This window comes from Neovison vison, chromosome 4 (assembly GCF_020171115.1).
Source record: "Neovison vison isolate M4711 chromosome 4, ASM_NN_V1, whole genome shotgun sequence".
In the NCBI taxonomy this organism is placed as follows: Eukaryota; Metazoa; Chordata; class Mammalia; order Carnivora; family Mustelidae; genus Neogale; species Neogale vison.
This window is the reverse complement of record NC_058094.1, coordinates 86,547,450-86,569,583: the sequence shown is the minus strand read 5'-3', so window position 1 is coordinate 86,569,583 and position 22,134 is coordinate 86,547,450. Positions and strand designations below refer to the sequence as shown.

Sequence of the window (22,134 nt, the reverse complement as noted above, 5' to 3'; positions counted from 1 at the left end):
TCTTATTGCTTCATAACAAATTATCCCCAAACTTAGTGGCTTAAAACAGCCAACATATTATCATCTTATTTATTTTTATTTTCTGTGGGTCAGGAATCTGGGCATGCCTTAGCTGGGTCCTAGCAGCATGGCAATTAGGTGTTGGTCAGAACTGCAGTGTCATCTTTAGACTTAACTAGGGCAGGGTATGCTTTCAAGCTCAAACAGCAGTGTTTGTTGACAGGATTCAGTTCTTCATGGCTATTGAACTGAGGGCCTTACTTCCACGGCTGTTGGCCAGAAGCGGATATCAGTTCCTTGCAACCTGGGCTTCACTCTGGGGTAGCTCTCCATATGGCAGCTGGTGATCCTTGGGGGAAGCAAGAGAGCAAGAGAGAGTGTTATAGATGGAATCTAATCTTTCTAAAACATAATTTCAAAAGTGTTATCCCAGCACTGTTGTCTTACTTTATCCACTGAAAGCTAGTTAGTAAACTCAGCCCCCATAAAAGGCAAGGGAATTATAAAAACAAGGGCATGGACACCAGGAGAGTATCACTGGGAGCCATCTTAGAGGTTTGCCTACTACAGAGAGTGAAACAAACATTAAAAGAATGCTGAGTAGCGTCACTTCATGTTATGAGACAGAGCTGGGACTGACGACAAAGAAAAAGCAACTGGTGCTGCACATTCAGAAATTAAGAATAGAGCCTTTCTTTTCCCAAAACTTCAGACACAGGTTAAGAGATGGGGTGGAGGTGCCTTGGTGGCTTAATCAGTTAAACGGCTGCCTTCTGCTGGGGTCATGATATCAGGGTCCTGGTGATGAAGTTCTCGAACCTAGGTGAGGTTCAGTGGGGTGAGGTTCGGAGCCGACGGCTAAAGAAAGAATTCTTAAGACGTCTCTGGTGCAAAAAGGTGGTTTATTAGAGCATGGGGACAGGACCCGTGGGCCAGCAGAGATGTGGCTGCCCAGGGCCTGTGAGGAGTGGCTGGCTATATACACAGGAGTTGGGTAGGTGAGGACAAAGGGGTGTTCAGAAGGGCTATTGGGGTAAAGAAGACTGTCAGGATATTGAAGGCCTGGTTACTATCAAGCCAAGGCCACTTTCCCTCTAATGAGGCACTAATATAAAGACAATTGGGAGTCTCCTGGTGGAATGTTACATTCCTGCTATCAAACGTCCTTGTTAGTGAGATTTAGGTTTTGAAAGAAATTTAACTTTATTTACTTTTCCTTCTACCTCCGTCTCCTTCGGTTTTTTATGGAGGGGAGGGTGACGGACGTTAGGGCTTGAGGAACTGAGTTATGTGTCTTTGGAAATTGGGCTATTGATAAGGTTAACTTCTTTGTTGTAAATCTCAAGGACATTTGTAAACCAAGAGAGACTCCTGCCTTGCAGGACTGTGATCTCTGCAAGATAACCATTTGCTCTTCTTTTAGGGCAGTCAGGGGTGCCTGTGAAATGTCACACATATTACCAAGGGGAGCGGGTGGAGAGGGGGTGCAAGGCACCAGCCCCTGCTCCGTTCTCAGCCAGCCTCCTACTCCCTCATCACTGGGACTGAGCCCCACATCAGGTTCCCTGCTTAGTGCTGCTTCTTCCTCTCCCTCTGCCACTCCCCTTGCTTGTGCTCTCTCATTCTCTGTCAAATAACTCTTAAAAAAAAGAAAGAAAGAAAGAACGAAAGACTTCAGACTCTGAGTACTACTACAGCAGCATCAGCATTTACTGTCAGGCCCAGCATTGTAAGGGCAACCAGAAATGAAATGAGAAATTGACTTGGGAATCAGAATTTTATCTGAATACCAGCTCTGTTGCAACTATTGGTAGATTCATGCTCTTAGTAAAGTAATTTAAGCTCTTTGGGGTTTATTTTCATTTCTTATAAAATGGGGATGGTAGTATCAAATATTACTAATTGTATTTGCGAGGATGGTATTGAGAGCCATGATAGTTCCATAATATTAATGGCAACGTTTCTACTGTGTTGCTATAGTGAAAAATAAGGATGTAAAATCTTTGCTTTTTGAACATACTTCCTAATTACTTAAAAATTTTACATTAGACGTTTCTGAAAGAGCTTTCCTACTTAGACATAGATTTTAGTGTTTCACTATCATGCAGGCCTCAAAAGCAAAATATGAAGGCAATAAATTCATTTAATTCTAAAGAGGTTTTCTACATTTTCTAACTTCTCTGAATCATTTTTCAACACAAAATTGTCAATGCCCTATTTTGCTAGGACTTTTAACAATATACTTCTCTTAATTCAATATATAAAAATATTTCCATATTTAATCACTATAAAACATTCTTAATGAGATTTCTTTATGTGTATTGTTGAACAGATTAAGGTTGTGCAAACCTGCGCTGTCTCCCTTACAGCACATCCTCAGGTACGAGTTCATAATACCCGAGATTGCCATACTGCACACGCCTCTTTTAAAAATTAAAAAAAAAAAAAAAATTAAATTCCCCTCCCTTCCATTGCACATGCATTTTAAAAATATTCTCTCTCTGTCTTTTTGTTCTACATTATGATAACTGACTCAACAAGAAGTCCCAATAAACTTTTTCTTTTAATTTTTACTTTGAATCAGGAGTGGAATCTTAAAAAGCCACCCACACAGCTCTGAGCTCCTGCATACCCTTGGGCTAGGTGACCTGAAAGAAGGCTTTCGAGGGCGGAGCCCACTTGACGCACTCCTGGAAGCGGCGGACGAGGGGCGGGCCAGCGCGCTCCCGGAAGTGGCGCTGACGTCGCTGTGCGTGCAGGCGGCTGCGTCGGGCTGCAGGAGAAGATGGCGGTCTCCACAGGTCGGTTCCCGGGTTGGGCTGCCTGCATTCCCACTCCAGCCCGGCTTTGCCCCTCTGCCTGCTTCTGGCGGCCGAGCCCTGACTGTATGGGAGAATCCGGAGTGCGCCTTCTCGGACACCTGGCTCCCAGTGGAGCGAAGCCCGGGAGCGGGGAGGGTCCAGGCGAGCAGGGCGCCGGCTCTGAGGGCCCGGGGCGGCCGTCGGGGGCGGCGGGTCGTGCTTGCGCGTCGGCCGCGCGCCCGCGGGCCGGGGGCGGGGTGGCTCCGGCGCGGGCGCACTAGCTGGGTCTGGCTGGTGCGGGTCGGATTGCGGAGCGGAAGACGGTGTGGGAGGGAGGAGAGGAGGCCCACGGTGGGCGGTGTCAAACAGGCACGGAAGGGTTTCGGGGTAAGGGGCGTCCTGGGTAGTGTGGGGATTACGTTCTCTTGGACTTGCCTTTAAATGGGTGGAGGAGAAGAGCACGAAGAAGAGGACTGTTGCTCTTTGTAATAGCGGAAAAATGATGACTATTCTTACCTGACTAAATACGTGTTGTCTTTTATTCATTTAAATACAAAACTAGTGCAAGTAAAAAGCATGGAGCAAGGAAAAGCTAATTGAAGTGGTGTTTTAGATAAGCTGTTAAACTGTTCTCTTGTACGGTGTACAATGCTTGGTTTCCAATGAGCACAGACTTTGAAATTAAATATTAACGCTGAAATTTTCGAAGTATGACCATTTTAAAAAATATTAAAAATGAAAATGTTAAGTTTGACTACTTAAACATACGCTTTTGCTCTTTCATTTTTCTTAGTCATTATTGAAACCAGGTTATAGAACAGTATGATTTAGTTTTTCACGTCGTCATTGCATAATAGAACGAATTTTTAAACCTATATTGTGCTAAAGAATGGTTGCATTGTATGTTACTGTAACTTGTAATACCTCAGAATACATTCAACGTACATTTTAATGAATGTGTGTTTTAAGGCTCATCTTTATTTACAGATGTCATAGGTGATGGGATCCTTAACAGTTTTAGTGTTGGGAAAATACTTGAGGTCAGAGCGAACTAGTAAAGGATTATTTAAAAAATGAGATTTTACTGTTACAACTGTTTGAAATCCAGTGCGCTTGTGAATGGGTCATATCTTTTTAAGAATTGTGCTTAGTACCTATGGGTTCTTGAAAATTTAGTAATAAAATGGTGCATTTTAATTTGATAGTTTTCACTTTGCGGATTGCATTGTTTATTTAAACATGATTTTAACCCCCTAACATTATACCTATAAGAAAGTGTGGAGATATTTTGGAAAGATCAAATATTAGATGACATTAATGGCAGAGATTTTTTGTTAACCACTTTTAGTTTTCTTTAAGTCACTTTTAGACATTTTATAATAGAAATTATAAAGATGTTGCTGATTATTGGCACATTTCATTATACATGGAATGCCTGTATTTTCTAGTTTATACTTCAGCATCACAATGTTACATTTTCACTGTTCTTAGATTTATGAAATTTGAAGACTTAGCATAATTAATAAGGATGTAATTTAGGCATTTGGGCTTTCTTAAACCACTGAAATTAATTTTGAAACTATTGCTAAAAACTGAGCCACCCAGGCGACCCTGGGATTTTTAAATTAAACTTACTGTTAGCTATATTTTTGTATTTGCTTCTCGGTGGCATGGAAGGAAATAGTCAGTATATATTTGTGAAATAAATGTGATGTAACTTGAAATTTAAAGTGAGATGAGCTAGATGGATGTAATAATGTACATGTTTGGGCGTGCCTGGCTGGCTCAGTCTGAGCATGGAACTCTTGATTTCGTAGTCTTGGGTTCAAGTCCCATTTGGGTGTAGAGATTACTAAAAAAAAGAAATAAATAAACTTTGAAAAAAGAGAATCATTTAGAAATGTACATAGACAAAATAGTCTTAGATAAAATTAGTTATTTGGTAGGCCAAAAAGAAGAGACACCTGACAAATACTTTTTCATCTTTTCTAAGGCAGTATATTAATGTGCGTTATCTAAGTAATATACTTTTACCCTTCCTCTTATTAGAAGAAAATTGGGGAGAAAAATTCTGATTAGAATGGGAACTGTTGGTTCTCTTACTTTGCAGATGAGAAGACCGAGGCCTAAAGAAATACAAGATTATACATAGTGGTAGACTCAAGATTATAATTCGGGGTTTTTTTTGTTCTCAGTCTAATGTTCTTTCTGTTATGAGGAACTGTGAATTTGTGAATTTCCCTCAAATTTGTGAATATTCCTCAAATCATGAATCTTACTTCCTTTTATGCTTAAGAGTGACTTCCACACTTTTCATTCTAGCAGAATCTTTGTTTCAGACTGTTAAGATTCTTCTTATGAATGGAAATGGGGCTGTGGTGGAGACCCACTGCCTGGGTTCCCCTTTTCCAAGAGGCATAGTCAATTCTGGGGTTCAAGAGGATTTCATAGGACATAGCTTAAGAAAAACTACTTCAAGGAATAGTAATTTATTAGTACATTTAGTATCTTTGATTAAAAAACTTAATTATATCCCAGCACGAAGAAAAGACATAGATAAAAAAATTTGTGCAAAAAAATACTCCAAAAAAATTTTTTTTTGGGCCCCTGGGTGGCTCATTTGGTTAAGCAACTGTCTTTGGCTCAGGTCATGATCCTGGAGTCCCAGGATCTAGTCCCGCATGGGGTTCCCTGTTCAGCAGGGAGTCTGCTTCTCCCTCTGACCCTCCCCCCTGTCATGTTCTCTCTTCTCTCTTTTTCTCTCAAATAAATAAAATCTTAAAAAATTTTTAAAAATTTTAGAATAGTTCTAGTTTTTTTTTTTTAAGATTTTATTTATTTATTTGACAGAGAGATCAAATAATTTGACAGTGATCACAACAGAGAGAGGGGGGAAAGCAAGCTCCTTGCTGAGCAGAGAGCCCAGATGCAGGGCTTAATCCCAGGACCCAGAGATAATGACCTGAGCCAAAGGCAGAGGCTTAAAGCACTGAGCCACCCAGGTGTCCTAGAATTATTGTAGTTTTACAGGGAAGTTGTGAAGATAGTACATAGAAGATTGTACATTAGAGTAACTAATGTACATTTTCTGTCTCAGGATCCCATCTGGGATACATTGTAATATGAAACATTTAAAAATTTCTTATCACTTAAGTTACAGTAGTGTTACACAGTTGTCTGAATGCTGATGATTGTAAAATATCTTTAATGAGAGGTTCAGGAAAAAATGGAGTCTTTTTTTCTTTGATAGTGGGTCTGTGTAAGCCATATGGTTGAAAAACAAAACCAAAATAAAACTTAACTAATTGCCCTCTTCAGAAGTGGGCAACATTGTGTTATACAAGAATGAGAACTAGATTAGTATTGTTTTAATTTCCCTCCTCACCCCTGATAGATTACTGAGGCATGATAGGCATGCCACTGAGTCTCTTAAGCCTTGCTTTCCCCATCCTTTCTGTGAAAAGGTTGGACAACATGATTTTCCCCATCTTTAAGATGAAGACAAATGGGGTAGAATCTGGGGATTGGAACAGAAGAGATCTGCATATGTAAATCAAAACCTACAATCTGGGAACTAAACAATAGAACCGAATTGCAGTAGTCTAGTAAGTACATTTTCCTCTTGAGACTTACACTAACTGGCCTGATAGAATTTTCTTTGTCCATTAGGAACCTGCATACTCTTGATACATGCTTGCTCTTGACGATATGATTAAATGATACAACCTTATTATACAGGCAGACATCCCTTGGCATAGTACTACAGAATGGTAAAAATGACCATTCAAACTGAAACTGTTCAAAGCACTTTTTTTTTTCTTTTTAAGATTTTGTTTGTTTAGTTTTTTGAGACAGAGACTGAGAGAGCATGAGTTGGCAGGGGGCATAGGGAGAGGAAGAGGGACAAGCAGACTCCCTGCTGAGCACAGAACCTGATGAGGCTTGATCCCAATACCTTGAGATCATGACCTGAGCCAAAGTAAGATGCTTAACTGACCAAGCCACCCAGGTGCCCCCAAAACAATTTTATTAAGTAAGAAAAATTATTATTCTGTGACTTTTGAAAATGTTTGTTCAGATATTAAAAACTCTTCCTGTGGTTACAAGTATATAGGAAAATGAAAAAAAAATTACAAAGCTACTATTTGTTTAGTACTCTAAACATGAGACATCAAGAATTAGAGTGTTTTATTTTTTTAAAAATACTTGTTAGGAGTAGTTTGAATAGTACTTCTGTTTTCTAATATAATGTGGGGCAAGCATCTTTTCAGTGCTTTGATGAATTGTCCTACTTCTAAGGTGGAATCATTTTCAGTATTTTATCCTTTGTGCTTTTTATGTTAGGAAGTAATCTGCGACTTTGTTGATTGTGAAGTGTTTTACTTCCTCTGGAACATTGTCATCCTTTTCTTAAATTACTTCTCTCATATACATCCATAAGCTCTCATTCACAAAGTTTATATGGCTGTTCATCTACAGTCTGTCTACAGTCTACACTTTATGGTCGAGTATTTATTTCTTCTTAACTATTTTCTTCTGATTCACATTTCACTTCAGTGTTACCAGTTTTTGTTCTTGCTGCACTTTCAGTTTTCATTTCTTTGCTGTACTTTGATCTTTGTTGGCTAATTTCCTTTTTTGGCCGTTTTTATAGAGTGTCTCATGGGTTTGGGTGCCTGGGTGGCTCAGTGGGTTAAGTGTCTGTCTTCTGCTCAGGTCATGATCTCAGGGTCCGAGGATTGAGCCCTGCATCTGGTTCCCTGCTTGGTGGGGACTCTGCTTCTCTCCTGGTGCCCCCCTGTAACTTGTGCTGTCTCTTCTCATATTGTCTCTCTCTCAAGTAAATAAATAAAGTCTTTAAAAAAATGAGAATGTCACATGAGTTTACCCCTGGCAGACAGGGAGGCAACACTATTATAAGCATTGCTGTCTATATGTAACTAACAGATGTGCAGTCTGTGCACCAACAGATTTTGAAAGATGTGAAGTGATTGGCCTCTGGTTAGGATGTTCATCTATTATTTACATAGTGATTTGTGGACTAGGGAGCTAGCAGCAAAGTTTGTACTTAATGCAGTCACCCACAGGAGACTGCTAACTGAAGCTTTACCCATGTTGTTGGGGAACTGGTGTGTTACTTAAATGATGCTAACTGAAGGTCATGCAAATGGAAACTATGGAAAGCAAAGATTATCCTTAGTGGAGATATTTACTTGACAATTATATAGGGAGCTGCTTGACACAAAACTTCGAAGTGGATATATGAGGCTTGTAGACTAGAATAAATGGAATAAAATTCAGTGTTCAAAAGATTGTTTCAAATGTAGTTGACTTTATTAAAGAGTAAGTCTTTGAGGTAACATTATTACCTTCAAATAATATTTGATAATTATAAATATATATGAAAATATATGATATAACAATGTATTTTATATATAATATATAAAATATATAAAAAATAAATAAAAATTTGAAGGAACTTCAGGATTGGTGTTTGTGAGTGACTTAACTCTTATTTATGAAGTCTCGCTGATTTTTGTAAGAGCACATGTTATATTTAGTTTGAGTTAGAGCTCAGCACAGTTTCAGACCACAGGAGAGAAATCCTTAAGGCCTACTTTACATATGTTTTTTTGAAATAGTAGTTCTAATGGAAAGCATGTTGTGGATTTTCTAGACTCTGGGCCAAGTTCATTTTACAGATAAGCAATGTTAATCTAGATATGAAATGACTTTTACAAAATTATTTAGCTAGATGTTGAGTCCAGAGCTAGTTTCTTGCTTTCAAGTTCTTTGATACTACTACTTTATTACACTATATTCTATAAACTTGTTGTTTGCTTTTATTTTGTAGAAACTTAACTGTGATTTCCTAAATAAATGCCATTAAGGATCAAGACAAGACACTTCAATGAGTGTAATAGCGTTATAAGTAATTAAAACTAAGGTGTAAATGATTATGTTGAAAGAATAACAAAAAAATTAAGACAGTTGATATTAATAGCTAAATCTTGTTAACATTTACACATTTTGTGTGTGTGTGTGTGCACGCGCGCGCATGCCTGCACGGATTTGGTATTGCAGGCAAATACACAGTAATTGTTTTCCTTGATGATTCTTATAATACCTGGCATTTTTCTTTTGAGATTATTTTGGGGATGGGATGGGAGGGGAGGTTATTGGGAGTGCTAGGACGTTTACAGATACTCATCTCTATCAGAGTTAGGAAGCATAACCTGATGAGTTGAGATATACACACACATATACATATATACACATGTGTGTATACATATACACACACACATATATATATATTTCACTTAGTATAATATCCTCTAGTTCTATCCACATCCATGCAAATGGATGTGGATATGTATACATACATATATATATATGTGTGTATGTATGTATGTATACACACACACACACACACACACCCTGCATCTTCTTTGTCCTTTCATCTGTTGATGGACATCTAGGCTCTTTCTATAGTTTGGCTATTGTGGGCATTGCTGCTATAAACATTCAGGTGCATGTGCCCTTCAGATAAATACATTTGTATCTTTAGGGTGAATACCCAGTAGTGCAGTTGCTGGGTTGTAGGGTAGCTCTATTTTCAACTTTTTGAGGAATTTCCATACTGTTTTCCAGAGTGGCTGCACCAGCTTGCATTCCCACCAACAATGTAAGAGGGTTCCCCTTTCTTTACATCCTCACCAACATCTGTTGTTTCCTGACTTGTTAATTTTAGCCATTCTCACAGGTGTGAAGTGGTATCTCACTGTGGTTTTGATTTGTTTTCCCTGATGCTGAGTGATGTTGGGCACTTTTTCATGTGTTGGCCATTTGGATGTCTTCTCTGCAGAGGTGTCTGGTTATGCTTTCTGCCCATTTCTTTGGATTCTTCATTCTTTGGGTGTTGAGTTGGATAAATTCTTTAGAGATTTTGGATACTAACCCTTTATCTGATAGGTCATTTGCAGGTATCTTCTCCTATTCTGTCTGTTTTCTTTTGGTTTTGCTGACTCTTTACTTTGCTGTGCAAAAGCTTTTTATCTTGATGAAGTCCCAGTAGTTCATTTTTGCCCTTGCTTCCCTTGCCTTCGGCAGTGTTTCTAGGAAGAAGTTGCTGTGGCCCAGATCAAAGATGTTGCTGCCTGTGTTCCCCTCTAGGATTTTGATGGATTACTGTCCCACATTTAGGTCTTTCATTCATTTGGAGTCTGTTTTTATGTGTGGTATAAGGAAATGGTCCAGTTTCATTTTTCTGCATGTGACGATCAATTTTCTCAACAGCATTTGTTGAAGGTATTGTTTTCTTTCCACTAGATGTTCTTTCCTGCTTTGTTGAAGTTCAGTTGACCATGGAGTCGAGGGTTTGTTCTGTTCCATTGATCTATGTGTACCATATTGTCTTGATGATTACAGCTTTGTAATAGAGCTTGAAGTCCAGAATTGTGATGCCACAAATTTTGGTTTTCTTTTTCAGCATTCCTCTGGCTACTCAGGGTCTTTTCTGGTTCCATACAAGTTTTAGGATTTTTTGGTTCCATTTCATTGAAAAGAGTTGATGGTATTTTGATGGGGATTGCATTAAATATGTAGGTTGCTCTAGGTAGCACAGACATTTTCACAGTATTTGTTCTTCCAATCTATCAGCATGAATGCTTTTCTATTTCTTTGTCTTATTCAGTATTTGAATTTGAGTATTCCATAGTTTTTTGAGTACAGATTCTTCGCCTCTTTGGTTAGATTTATTCCTAGGTATTTTATGGTTTTGGGTGCAGTTGTAAATGGGATTGACTCCTTAATTTCTCTGTCTTGTTGGTGTATAGAAATGCAGCTGATTTTTGTGCATTGATATTTTTTGTATCCTGACACTGTACTGAGTTCCTGTATGAGTTCTGGCAGTTTTCGGGTGGAGTGCTTTGTGTTTCCTCATAAAGTATCATATCATCTGCCAAGAATGAGTTTGACTTTTATGCTGATTTGGATGCCCTTTGATTCTTTTTGTTGTCTGATTGCTGAGGCTAGGACTTCCAGTACTATGTTAAGTAGCATGATGATAGTGGACAGCCCTGCTGTGTTCTAGACCTTAGAGGAAAGCTCTGTTTTTCTCTATTGAGAATGATAATTTGCTGTAGATTTTTCTTATATGGCTTTTATCATATTGAGATATGCTCTACACTGTGAAGAATTTTAATCAAGAAAGGATGCTGCGCTTTTGAAATGCTTTTTCTACATCTGTTGAGAGTATCATATGGCTTTTGTTCTTTCCTTTTTTTTTTTTTTTTTTTAATTTACTTATTTGACAGAGTAAGAGATCATAAGTAGGCAGGGAGGCAGGCAGAGAGAGAGGGGGAAGCAGGCTTCCTGCCAAGCAGAGAGCCCCATGTGGGACTGATGTGGAACTCGATCCCAGGAGCCTGGGATCATGACCTGAGCTAAAGGCAGAGGCTTTAACCCACTGAGTCACCCAGGTACCCCTTGTTCTTTCTTTTATTAACATGTTGTATAACATTGATTGATTTGTGGCTATTGAACCAACCTTGCAGCCCAGGAATAAATCCCATTTGGTGGTGGTGAATAATCCTTTTAATGTACTGTTGGATCCTATTGGCTAGATTTTGGTGAGAATTTTTGCATCCATGTTCATCAAGGCATATTGGTCTGTAATTCTTCTTTTTGATGGGGTCTTTGGTCTTGGGATCAAGGTAATGCTGGCTTAATAAAATGAGTTTGGAAGTTTTCCTTCCATTTCTATTTTTTTGGAACAATTTTGGGAGAATAAGTATTCTTTAAATCTTTGGTAGAATTCCCCTAGGAAGCCATATGGCCCTGGGCTCATGCTTGTTGGGAGATTTTTGATGACTCCTTCAACTTCCTTGCTGGTTATGGGCCTTTTCAGGTTTTCTATTTCTTCCTTTTTCAGTTTTGGTAGTTTATATATCTCTAGAAATTGTCTAATTTGCTGGCATATAGTTACTTATAATATCTTCTCATAATTGTTTGTATTTCTTTGGTGTTGGTTGTGATCTCTCCACTTTCATTTGTGATTTTATTTGGGTCTTTCCTCTTTCTTTTTTGATACATCTGGCCAGGGTTTTTTCATTCTTATTGATTCTTTCCGAGAACCAGCTCCTAGTTTTGTGGGTCTGTTTTCCTGTTCTTTTGGTTACCATTTCATTGATTTCTGCTCTAATCTGTATTGTAATTTCTCTTTTCCTGCTGGGTTTAGGTTTTGTTTGCTGTTCTTTCTCCAGCTCCTTTAGGTGTAGGGTTCGGTTGTGTATTTGAGAACTTTCTTGAGAATGGCTTGTATCGCTACATGCTTTCTTCTCAGGACCACGTTCGTTGCATCCCAACGATTTTGAACTATTGTGCTTTTATTTTCATTTGTTTCCATGATTTTTTTAAAAAAATTCTTTAATTTCCTGGTTGACCCATTCATTCTTTAGTAGGATGCTCTTTAGCTTCCATGGATTTGAGTTCTTTCCAACTTGACTCTTGTGATTGAGTTCTAGTTTAAAAGCATTGGGGTCTGAAAATATGCAGGGAATGATCCCAGTCTTTTGGTACTTGGTTGAGACCTGATTTGTGACCCAGGATATGTTCTATTCTGGAAATTGTTCCATGTGCATTAGAGAAGAGTGTGTATTCTATTGCTTTGGGATGGGATGTTCTGAATATATCTGATTCCATCTGGTCCAGTGTATCATTTAAAGCCTTTATTTCCTTGTTGTACTTTTGCTTAGATGATCTGTCCATGTACACTAGAGAAGAATATGTAGTTTGTTGCTTTGGGTTGGAATGTTCTGAATATATCTGTGAAGTCCATCTTGCCCAGTGTGCCATTTAAAGCCTTTTTTCCTTGTTGATCTTTTGCTTGGATGATTTGTCCATTTAAGTGAAGGGGTGTTAAAGTCCCCTCCTACTATTGTATTATTATCTATGTGTTTGATTTTGTTATTAATTTGGCTTATATAATTGGTTGCTCCCATGTTAGCAGCATAGATATTTAAAATTGTTATTTAAAATTGTTAGATCTTCTTGGATAGACCCTTTATGTATGATACAGTTTCCTTCATCTCTTATTATTGTCTTTGGCTTAAAATCTAATTTGTCTGGTGTAAGGATTGCCACACCAACTTTCTTTTGATGTCCATTAGCATGGTAAATGGTTTTCCACCTCCTTACTTTAAATTTGTAGGTGTCTATGGGTCTAAAATGAGTCTCTTGCAGACAGTATATCGATGGATCTTGGCTTTTTAAATCCAATCTAATACCCTGTGTCTTTTGATTGGAGTATTTAGTCCATTAACATTCAGGGTAACTGTTGAAAGATGTGAATTTAGTGTCATTGTATTGCCTGTAAGATGACTGTTACTGTATATTTTCTGTATTCCTTTCTGGTCTGTGTTACTTTTAGGCTCTCTCTTTGCTTAGAGGACCTTTTCAATATTTACTGTATGGCTGGTTTGGTGTTCACAAATTCTTTTAAGTTTTTGTTTGTCCTGGAAGCTTTTTATTTCTCCTTCCTTTTTCAGTGACAGCCTACCTGGATATACTATTCTTGGATGCATATTTTTTCCATTTAGAGCTCTGTATACATCATGCCAGCCCTTTCTGGCCTGCCAGGTCTCTCTGGATAGGTCTGCTGCCAATATAATGTTTCTACAGTTGTATGTTATGGACCTCTTGTCCTGTGCTGCTTTCAGGATTTTCTCTTTGTCTCTGAGACTTGTAAGTTTTACTATTAGATGATGGGGTGTTGACCCATTTTTATTGATTTTGAGGGGGGTTCTGTGCCCCCTGGATTTAATGCCTGTTTCCTTCCCCAAATTAGGGAAGTTCTCTGCTATAATTTGCTCTGGTATACCTTCTGCACCTCACTTTCTTTTTCTTCTGGGATTCTAATTATTCTAATACTGTTTTATTTTATGGTATCACTTATCTCTCAATGTCTTCCCTCACAACCCAGTAGTTTTTTTTATCTCTGTTTTGGTCAGCTTTTTTATTCTCCATCATTTGGTCTTTTATATCACTAATTCTCATTTCTTCCTCATTTATTCTAGCAGTTAGAGCCTCCATTTTTTATTGCACCTGATTTTGACTTTTGCCTGATTTTGACTTGTTAGATTTTAGTTCCAGAAGGGGATTCTCTAGTATCTTCTGTGCTAGTATTTTCTATTCTCTAGTATCTTCTATGCTTTGTTCCAAGTCCCTGTCTTTATAATCATCATTCTAAACTCTAGTTCCGCTATCTTACTGTGTATTGTAGGTCCATGGCTGTCGGTACTGCCTCTTGTTCCTTTTTATTTTGAGGTGAGTTTTTCCGTTTTGTCATTTTGTCCAGAAAAGAATAAATGAATGAGAGAACAAAATGCTAAAAGGTAACAACGACCCCAGAAAAATATACTCTAAACAAATCAGAAGAGATCTGAAACCTGGGGGGAAAAGGAAGAGGAAAAAATAAAAGAATATGATCAGAGTGATGAATAAAACATAGCCACACACTAGATTTTGGGTGTATTTTGGTCTGTTAGATGAAACTGCTTTCCAAAATTTTAAGGAAAGGAAAACATATATATGTAAAAATAAGGGCAAGTAAGATGGAATATGGCTGTAAAGACGAAAACTAAAAAACATTTTAAAAAGGGAATTCGTAAGATAAGTTGGTTGAGAAAATAAAAAAAATAAAAACAGAAACAAAAACGACAACAGCAACAACAACAACAACAAAAAACAGAAAAAAGGAGAGAATGTGACTATGCTGGAGACTAAAACAAAACCATACTATAGATTTGGGGCATGTTTTGGTCTGTTAGATGTAACCGCATCCCAAATTTTAAAGAAAGAAAAGCTTATGTATATACAAAAAATAAGGCTAAATACAACAAAGGGATAGAATATGACTGTAAAATGAAATTGAAGATTTTTTAAAAAAAGTAATTGATAAGATGTTGCTTGAAAAGAAGAATATTTCTAAAGAAATATAGAAAAAGATAAAGAAAATTTGAAAAATTAACTTTGAAAGACTAAGGAATCATGGGGAAGAAGCTATGAATTCTATGTGCTGTATTCTCCCAGCCCTGGTATTCTGTGGTTCTCATTGATCAGTAAACTTGGTCTTAGTTGGTTGTTCTTGCTGATCTTCTGAGGGAAGGGCCTGTTGCAGTGATTCTCAAATGTCCTTGCCTGAGGTGGAATTGCACTGCCCTTGCTAGGGTTTGCTCTCAGTAGCTTTTTTTTCCTGAAAGCTTTCTGTATAGCTTTCGTGTTTGAGAATGAACATGGTGGACTCCCAATCTCTAGCCCCAGAAGAGCCAAGAACTTGGGGCCCCACCCCTCGGTGTGCCCTCACAGAAAAAGTCAATCACTCTTGTCTCCCTGGTCTCCGGCTGCACTCCTTGCTTACCTGGCCTGTGACTGAGCATTTCTGTCTCTGGCACATGACCTGTTTGGGGTTTACATACCCAGCAGATTCCTCTGGTGTGCTCAGGTGCTGTTCTTCCCTGGGGGAGGAACGGAGTTTCCCCGATCTACTGCTTGTTGGATCCCTTCTCGAGGAGTAGTGGTCCAGCTGTGCCATGGATTAGTGTTTATGTCAACCCCTAGCTGAGAGCCCCTTCCTTGACTCAGTCTTTGTAGCTGGCTTCCTTGTTCTGATACCTGGGAGCTCTGCCACACTTTGGCACCCCCGGTCTTTCTGTGATCCTGAGGGTCCTGCAGCCACACTGTCCCAGTGAGGGTTCCACCCCCTGCTTAGCCACAGGAGTGACGTCCCTAAGCAGAACAGACTTCTAAAAGTTCTGATTTTGTGCTTGGTTTCTCTATCACTTGCCTGTAGCCAGAGATGAAGGGACCCTCTCCTGCCACATTCTGTCTTCCCAAATACCACCTTGGTTTTACTTCTCCACATGTCCTACTTTCCAGAAAGTGGTCGCTTTTCTGTTCATAGAATTGCTGCTGTTTTCTTTGATTTCCTGTTGAGTTTGTAGGTGTTCAGAATGGTTTGGTAATTAGCTGAATTCCTGGTACCACACGAAACTTAGGTCTCTTATTCCGTCATCTTGCTCCTCCCCGGTAATTCTATTTTTAATTGTTTGAGAAACTTTCAGACTGTTTTCCAATGGGAGACCATTTTATATTCTCACCAGTAGTTTATAAAGAGTCCTGATTTCTCCACATGTCACATAAACTGCCTGACTTTTTGACTGTAGCCATTCTGGTATGTGTAATGTGATACTTCATTGTGGTTTTGGTTTGCATTTCCCTGGTGACTAATGATGTTGAGCATTTTACATGCATATTGGTCATTTCCATATTGTCTTTGGAGAAATGTCTCTTCAGATTCTTATTTTTAAATTAGGCTATCTTTGTTGAGTTGTGAGAGTTCTTTATATAGTGATTTAAGTTCTTTATATATGTATAGTTTGTAAGTATTTTCTATAATTTTGTAGGTTATCTGTTTCACTTTTTTGATGGTATCTTTTAAAACCCAAAGTTTTAAATTTTGATTAAGTCCAGTTATCCTTTCCACATTATTAAGATGCACAGTATGGCTTTTGGTATGTATTTCATTGTCAGGCTGATTCTTTGTTTTAAAAATGTCAGGTTGACATATGTAAACTCTACAGTTGATTTTAGCCAAAAGGGGGAGAAATGATACATAATGTAACTTCTAATTGATGATCTGGCTATGATTATTTTATATCTTTATCATATGGTAGAGGGCTATAGGAGTCCAAGCTTCCTCTTGCCAGGTATAAGGTTTAACCTTCCCATTAAAAAAGCTAAATAGCCAGACAATACTCTCAGCAGTTTGAGATTTGTAATACTGTAATTATGATGCAGATTTTTTAGTTAAATATTGTGGTATAAACAATATAAACAAATTGTTTATATTCTTGAAGAATATAAACAGTGCATAAGTTGGCTTCCTCTTTGTTATCTATGTTAGTATCACCTGTTACCTAATTTATCAGTTTGTGGCTTACTAAACTATATCGATGTAAGTGGTTATTTTCTGAGAAGTAACACTTAAGTTGTAAAGGTTTTAATTTTCTCAAGCGCTTACCTTATAAGTGGCAATTTAGAGGGATATTTCCTTATTTTGCTTAATATGATTTTCTGATTGCAAGCTAATTGGGCTCATAGGAGAGCAGTTATATTCATTTAAATGTCTCTGTCAGAAGACCTCATCTCTTCCAGAGTGTATGCCATTTTTAATTTAACTTAGAAATTCATCCTAGAAAGGAACCTCAGTATATTGCAGCTTACCTAACTTTCCTCCACTTCTTAGTTTATTCTAAGGGACTTACCCAGGTCTTTTTCTAGTTCTGGAATAAATATTGTTAGCTGCTTTCCTGGAAAATAGCAACTTCTGTATTCTCCCTTTGTTTGTCTATCACACTGAGATATTTATAGTGTATCTGAGCAGTCTTCCAACAGCTTACTGCGATGTGTTTGAATGTTGAATTATCTGCTTATGTGGTTGTCATCATTGACATCTGAGTGTAAAATCTTGGGGAAAGGATTCTGTGTTGGTATTCAGAATTAGCAGCACCTTCTACAGGACTGGTTTGTAAGTGTTGAGAGTAAGATTGAAGGTAAGCATCTGCCTTAAATATACCAAGTGTGTATTGCTATCATTTTCTTACAGTGCTTTCTATTTAAGTGGTGTAATAATTAGAAAACAAATGGTTTAAATGAAATCTAGTTTTCCTTTTTTATAAATTAATGTTTTACTCACAAATTGCTTTTTAGTTCACTTTTCTGAAGTAAAATAGTACTAAAAATTTTTATGTTCAGGTGCATTCATTATTAAACACATTATTTTCTCCTTATCTGGCTGAGTTAGTATACAGCACTTAACTGTATTCATATAGTTGCAGAATTTTTTGGGAGTGTCTAGGGACAGAGTGGTTTTGGTTGTAACCTTGAATTCCAGTAGCATAATTAATATTCTGTGCATAATGCATCTCCCAAAACAGAATTGTGATACTTTACAAAACCTGTATTCCAGAGGCTTTTCCTTCAGATGAACAATATTTGATTTGAATTTTGTTTTTTTTTCAGATGTTTTTATTTACCATGTTTCAACAGTTCTTTTTTTTAAGGTTTTATTTGAGAGAGTGCTTTTGTGCACAACAGATCATGAGCAGAGTGGAGGGGCAGAGGGAGAGGGAAAAGCAGACTCCCAGCTGAGGAGGGAGCCTGACATGGGGCTTGATCCCAGGACCCCAAGATTACAACCTGAGCTGAAGGCAGATACCCAACTGACTGAGCCACTCAGGCACCCCATATTTCATTAGTTCTAGACACATTTGAACATCTGAAATGGGTATATGTTGTATAGTTCAATTGGTGGTGTTTAATTTTTTTTTTTCCATAATAATAGTCCCTCATAGGGACATCTGGGTGGGTCAGTCAGTTAAGCATCTCTTTTTGGCTCAAGTCATGATCCCAGGGTCCTGGGATCAAGTCACACATTGGACTCCTTGGTTGGTAAGGAGCCTGCTTCTCCCTCTGCCTGCTGCTTCTACTGATTGTGTGCTTGTGTATGCCCATGTGCTTTGTCTCTCTCTCTCACAAATAAATAAAATCTTAAAAAAATAGTCCATCATAGTTTATGCTGTCTTAGATTTAGATGAAAAAAAAATATTTGTAATCTATTACAAAGCATTTCAGTGAGCTGAATACATATCAGATTTTATTTGTTTATAATTTATTTATTTTATGATTTTATTTATTTGACAGAGCACAAGCAGGGGGAGCAGCAGAGCCACCAGGCAACCCATATACCAGATTTTAAGTTACAGGGTTCTACAAGTATATTAACGTATATTGTCTTTTCTTAATTGAATATTAAGCATTTATTATAAACTTAAGTATATTTTAGGGGTGCCTGGGTGGCTCAGTCGGTTGAGTGTCTGTCTGCCTTAGCCTTCAGCTCAGGTCATGATCCCAGGTACTGGGATCGAACCCCATGTTGGGCTCCCTGCTCAGTGGAGAGGGCCTGCTTCTCCATCTCCCTTTGCTGTTCCCCCATGCTCGCTCTCTCTGTGTCAAATAAATAAAGTAAAAAAAAAAAAAATCTTAAAAAAATTGAAATTTTTAATCTTACATAATTTCTTAAAATGCTTAGAGAGAAAAGTTAAAATTGCTGTACATGATAAAGCTTGATTTCAGCAAAAGACTATTCTGATGTTTTTCTGTGACTTAACTTTCCTTTTTTTTTAAAAAAGATTTTATTTATTATTTATTTGACAGAGCAAGATCACAGGCAGGCAGAGAGGCAGGCAGAGAGAGAGGAGGAAGCAGGCTCCCTGCTGAGCAGAGAGCCCGATGCGGGCCTCGATCCTAGGACCCTGAGATCACGACCCGAGCTGAAGGCAGCGGCTTAACCCACTGAGCCACCCAGGCGCCCTCTGTGACTTAACTTTCAATATTAAGTCATTGTTTGTATTACCAGTTCATATTCTCTGATGGACATAATTTCATTCTAAAGTTTTTTGTAATGTAAATCATATTCCTTGATGTCAATAATCCTGTGTTCTTAACATTTTTGACATTTTTGATGATAGTATTTATAGTGGGAGTGTAATTGCTGGTTTTGTAAAAGCTAGTGGGATTATAGGCTCAGTTAAAATTGTGGAATGGGGTTTTTTTTCTGAGTGAAGAACTTTGAATGAGGATTAATGATTCAGTCAGATTTATTCCTTTGAAGAACGAGTGGTCAGAGTTAATAGGATGATAGACCTACCAGTTAGGAATTCCACTGATGGGGTGTGGAAGAGAGTAAGTGCAAATAATCCAAAATAGAGGGCAGTAAAGTGGTGACACAAAATGACCTCATTTATTTTCCTAAAATATTCTGCTGTTAACATGTAAGGTAAAAAGACCTAGTGAATTTAAAGCATCATTTGTGGGTTATCTTTGGGTCTATATCAATGAACATTTGAAAGCTTATGATAAATAAAACCATAGTGTATGTGTTTTTTATTAGGCTTGTTTTTTCATTTATACACTGTTAGTGTAATTCATGTACTTTATTATTTTTTAAGTTTTTTTTTTTTAACGATTTTATTTATTTATTTGACAGAGAGAGATTACAAGTGGGCAGAGAGGCAGGCAGAGAGAGAGAGGAGGAAGCAGGCTCCCTGCTGAGCAGAGAGCCCGATGCGGGACTCGATCCTAGGACCCTGAGATCATGACCTGAGCTGAAGGCAGCAGCTTAACCCACTGAGCCACCCAGGCGCCCTATTTTTTAAGTTTTAATTCCAGTTAGTAAATTTGTAGTGTTGTATTAGTTTCATGTGTACAGTATAGTGATTCAACACTTCATACATCCCTGATGCTGATCAAAGTGCACTTCTTAAACCTCATTACATTTTTAACCCGTCCTCCTACCCACTCCCCTTTGGGAATCATCAGTTCTCTCTAAGACTCTATAAGTTCTTAATTCTGTTTCTTTTATTTCCCTTTTGCTTGTTTGTTTCTTGTTACATATAGATGTGAAATCATGGTATTTGTCTTTCTCTGATTGACTGACTTTGCTTAGCATTATACTTTCTAGGACCATTCATGTCATTGCAACTGGGAAGATTTCCTTCCTTTTTTTATGGCTAAATAATATTTATTATCTCTCTCTCTCTCTCTATGGCTCAATAATATTTATTATCTCTCTCTCTCTCTAAATAATATTTATTATCTCTCTCTCTCCCTCTCTCTCTCACACACACACACACACACCATCTTCTTTAGCCATTCATCAATCTAGGGACGCTTGAGATGCTTCCATATTGTAGCTACTATAAATAGAGATACTGTAAATATAGAGGTGCTTGTATGCCTTTGGATTAGTGTTTCTGTATTATTTGGGTAAATAACCAGGAGTGTTATTGCTGGATCATAGAGGAGTTCTGTTTTTCAGTTTTGGGGGAACCTTCGTACTGTTTTCTACAGTGGCTGCACCAGTTTTCATTCTCATCAGGAGTGCAAGAGGTTTTTTTTTCTTTTTTTCTTTCTTTTTTTTTCCCCCTCCACATGCTCATCAGCACCTGTTGTTTCTTTTGTTGATTTTAGCTATTCTGACAGGTGCAAGGTGATACCTCATTGTACTTCTAATTTGCATTTCCCTGATGGGAAGTAATGTTGAGCATCTTTGTTGGCCATCTGTATGTCTGTGTGTTCATGCCTTCTGCCTAATTGGATTATTTGTTTTTTGGGGTTCTTTATATATTTTGGATGCTAATCCTTTATCAGATAACGTTATTTGGATATATCTTCTTCCATTCCATATGTTACCTTTTAGTTTTGTTGATTGTTTCCTTCATATGCAGAAACTTTTTACTTTGATTTAGTCTCAGTAGTTTGTTTTTGCTTTTATTTCCTTTGCCTCAGGAGACATATTTAGGAAAAAGTTCATATGGCTGATGTAAAAGAAGTTACTGCTTTGTTCTCTTAGCATTTTTATGTTTGCAGTTTACACATTTAGGTCTTTAATCCATTTTGAATTTTTTGTAGGATCTGAGAAAGTGGTCCAGTTTCTTTCTTTTGTGTGTTACTGTCTAGTTTTCCCAGTACCGTTTGTTGAAGAGACTATTTCTCACTGGATACTCTTTCCCACTTTGTCAAAGATGAATTAGCCATGTAGTTGTAGGTTTTTTTCTGGGGTTTTCATTCTGTTTCATTAATCTGTTTCTTTTTGTGCCAATACCATACTGTTTTGATCCCTGCAGCTTTGCAGTATAACTTGAAGCCTGTAATTGTGATACCTCACGTTTTATTTTTCTCTTTGAAGATTCCTTTGGTTATTTGGGATCTTTTATTATTCCATACAAATTTTAGAATTGTTTGTTCTAAATCTGTGGAAATTGTTGTTGGTATTTTAATAGGGATTGCATTAAATGTGTAGATTGCTTTGGGTATTATAGACAAATTAACAGTATTTGTTCAGCGTGGAATGTTTTTCCATTTCTTAGTGTTATCTACAATTTCTTTTTTTTTTTTTTTAAAGATTTTATTTATTTATTTGACAGAGCGAGATCACAAGCAGGCAGAGAGGCAGGCAGAGAGAGAGGAGGAAGCAGGCTCCCTGCTGAGCAGAGAGCCCGACGCGGGCCTCGATCCCAGGACCCTGAGATCATGACCTGAGCCGAAGGCAGCGGCTTAGCCCACTGAGCCACCCAGTCGCCCTACAATTTCTTTCATCAGTTTTCAGAGTATGAGTCTTTGACCTCTTTGGTTAGGTTTATTCTTAGACATCTTACTGTTTTGGATACAGTTGGAAATAAGATTGTTTTCTTAATTTCTCTTTTTTCTTCAT

General features: G+C 37.8%; 1 protein-coding gene across 1 annotated transcript in view; it reads left to right on the top strand.

Moving 5' to 3' along the window:
• Positions 1 to 2,743: 2,743 nt before the first annotated feature.
• UBE2V2 (ubiquitin conjugating enzyme E2 V2) overlaps positions 2,744 to 22,134 on the top strand; it is a 60,081-nt gene continuing 40,690 nt past the window's right edge. Inside the window, exon 1 of the mRNA XM_044245622.1 lies at positions 2,744 to 2,801. Within this exon, the coding sequence (XP_044101557.1) occupies positions 2,786 to 2,801 (16 nt within the window). The 5' untranslated portion in view covers positions 2,744 to 2,785. The remainder of the gene's footprint in view (positions 2,802 to 22,134) is intronic.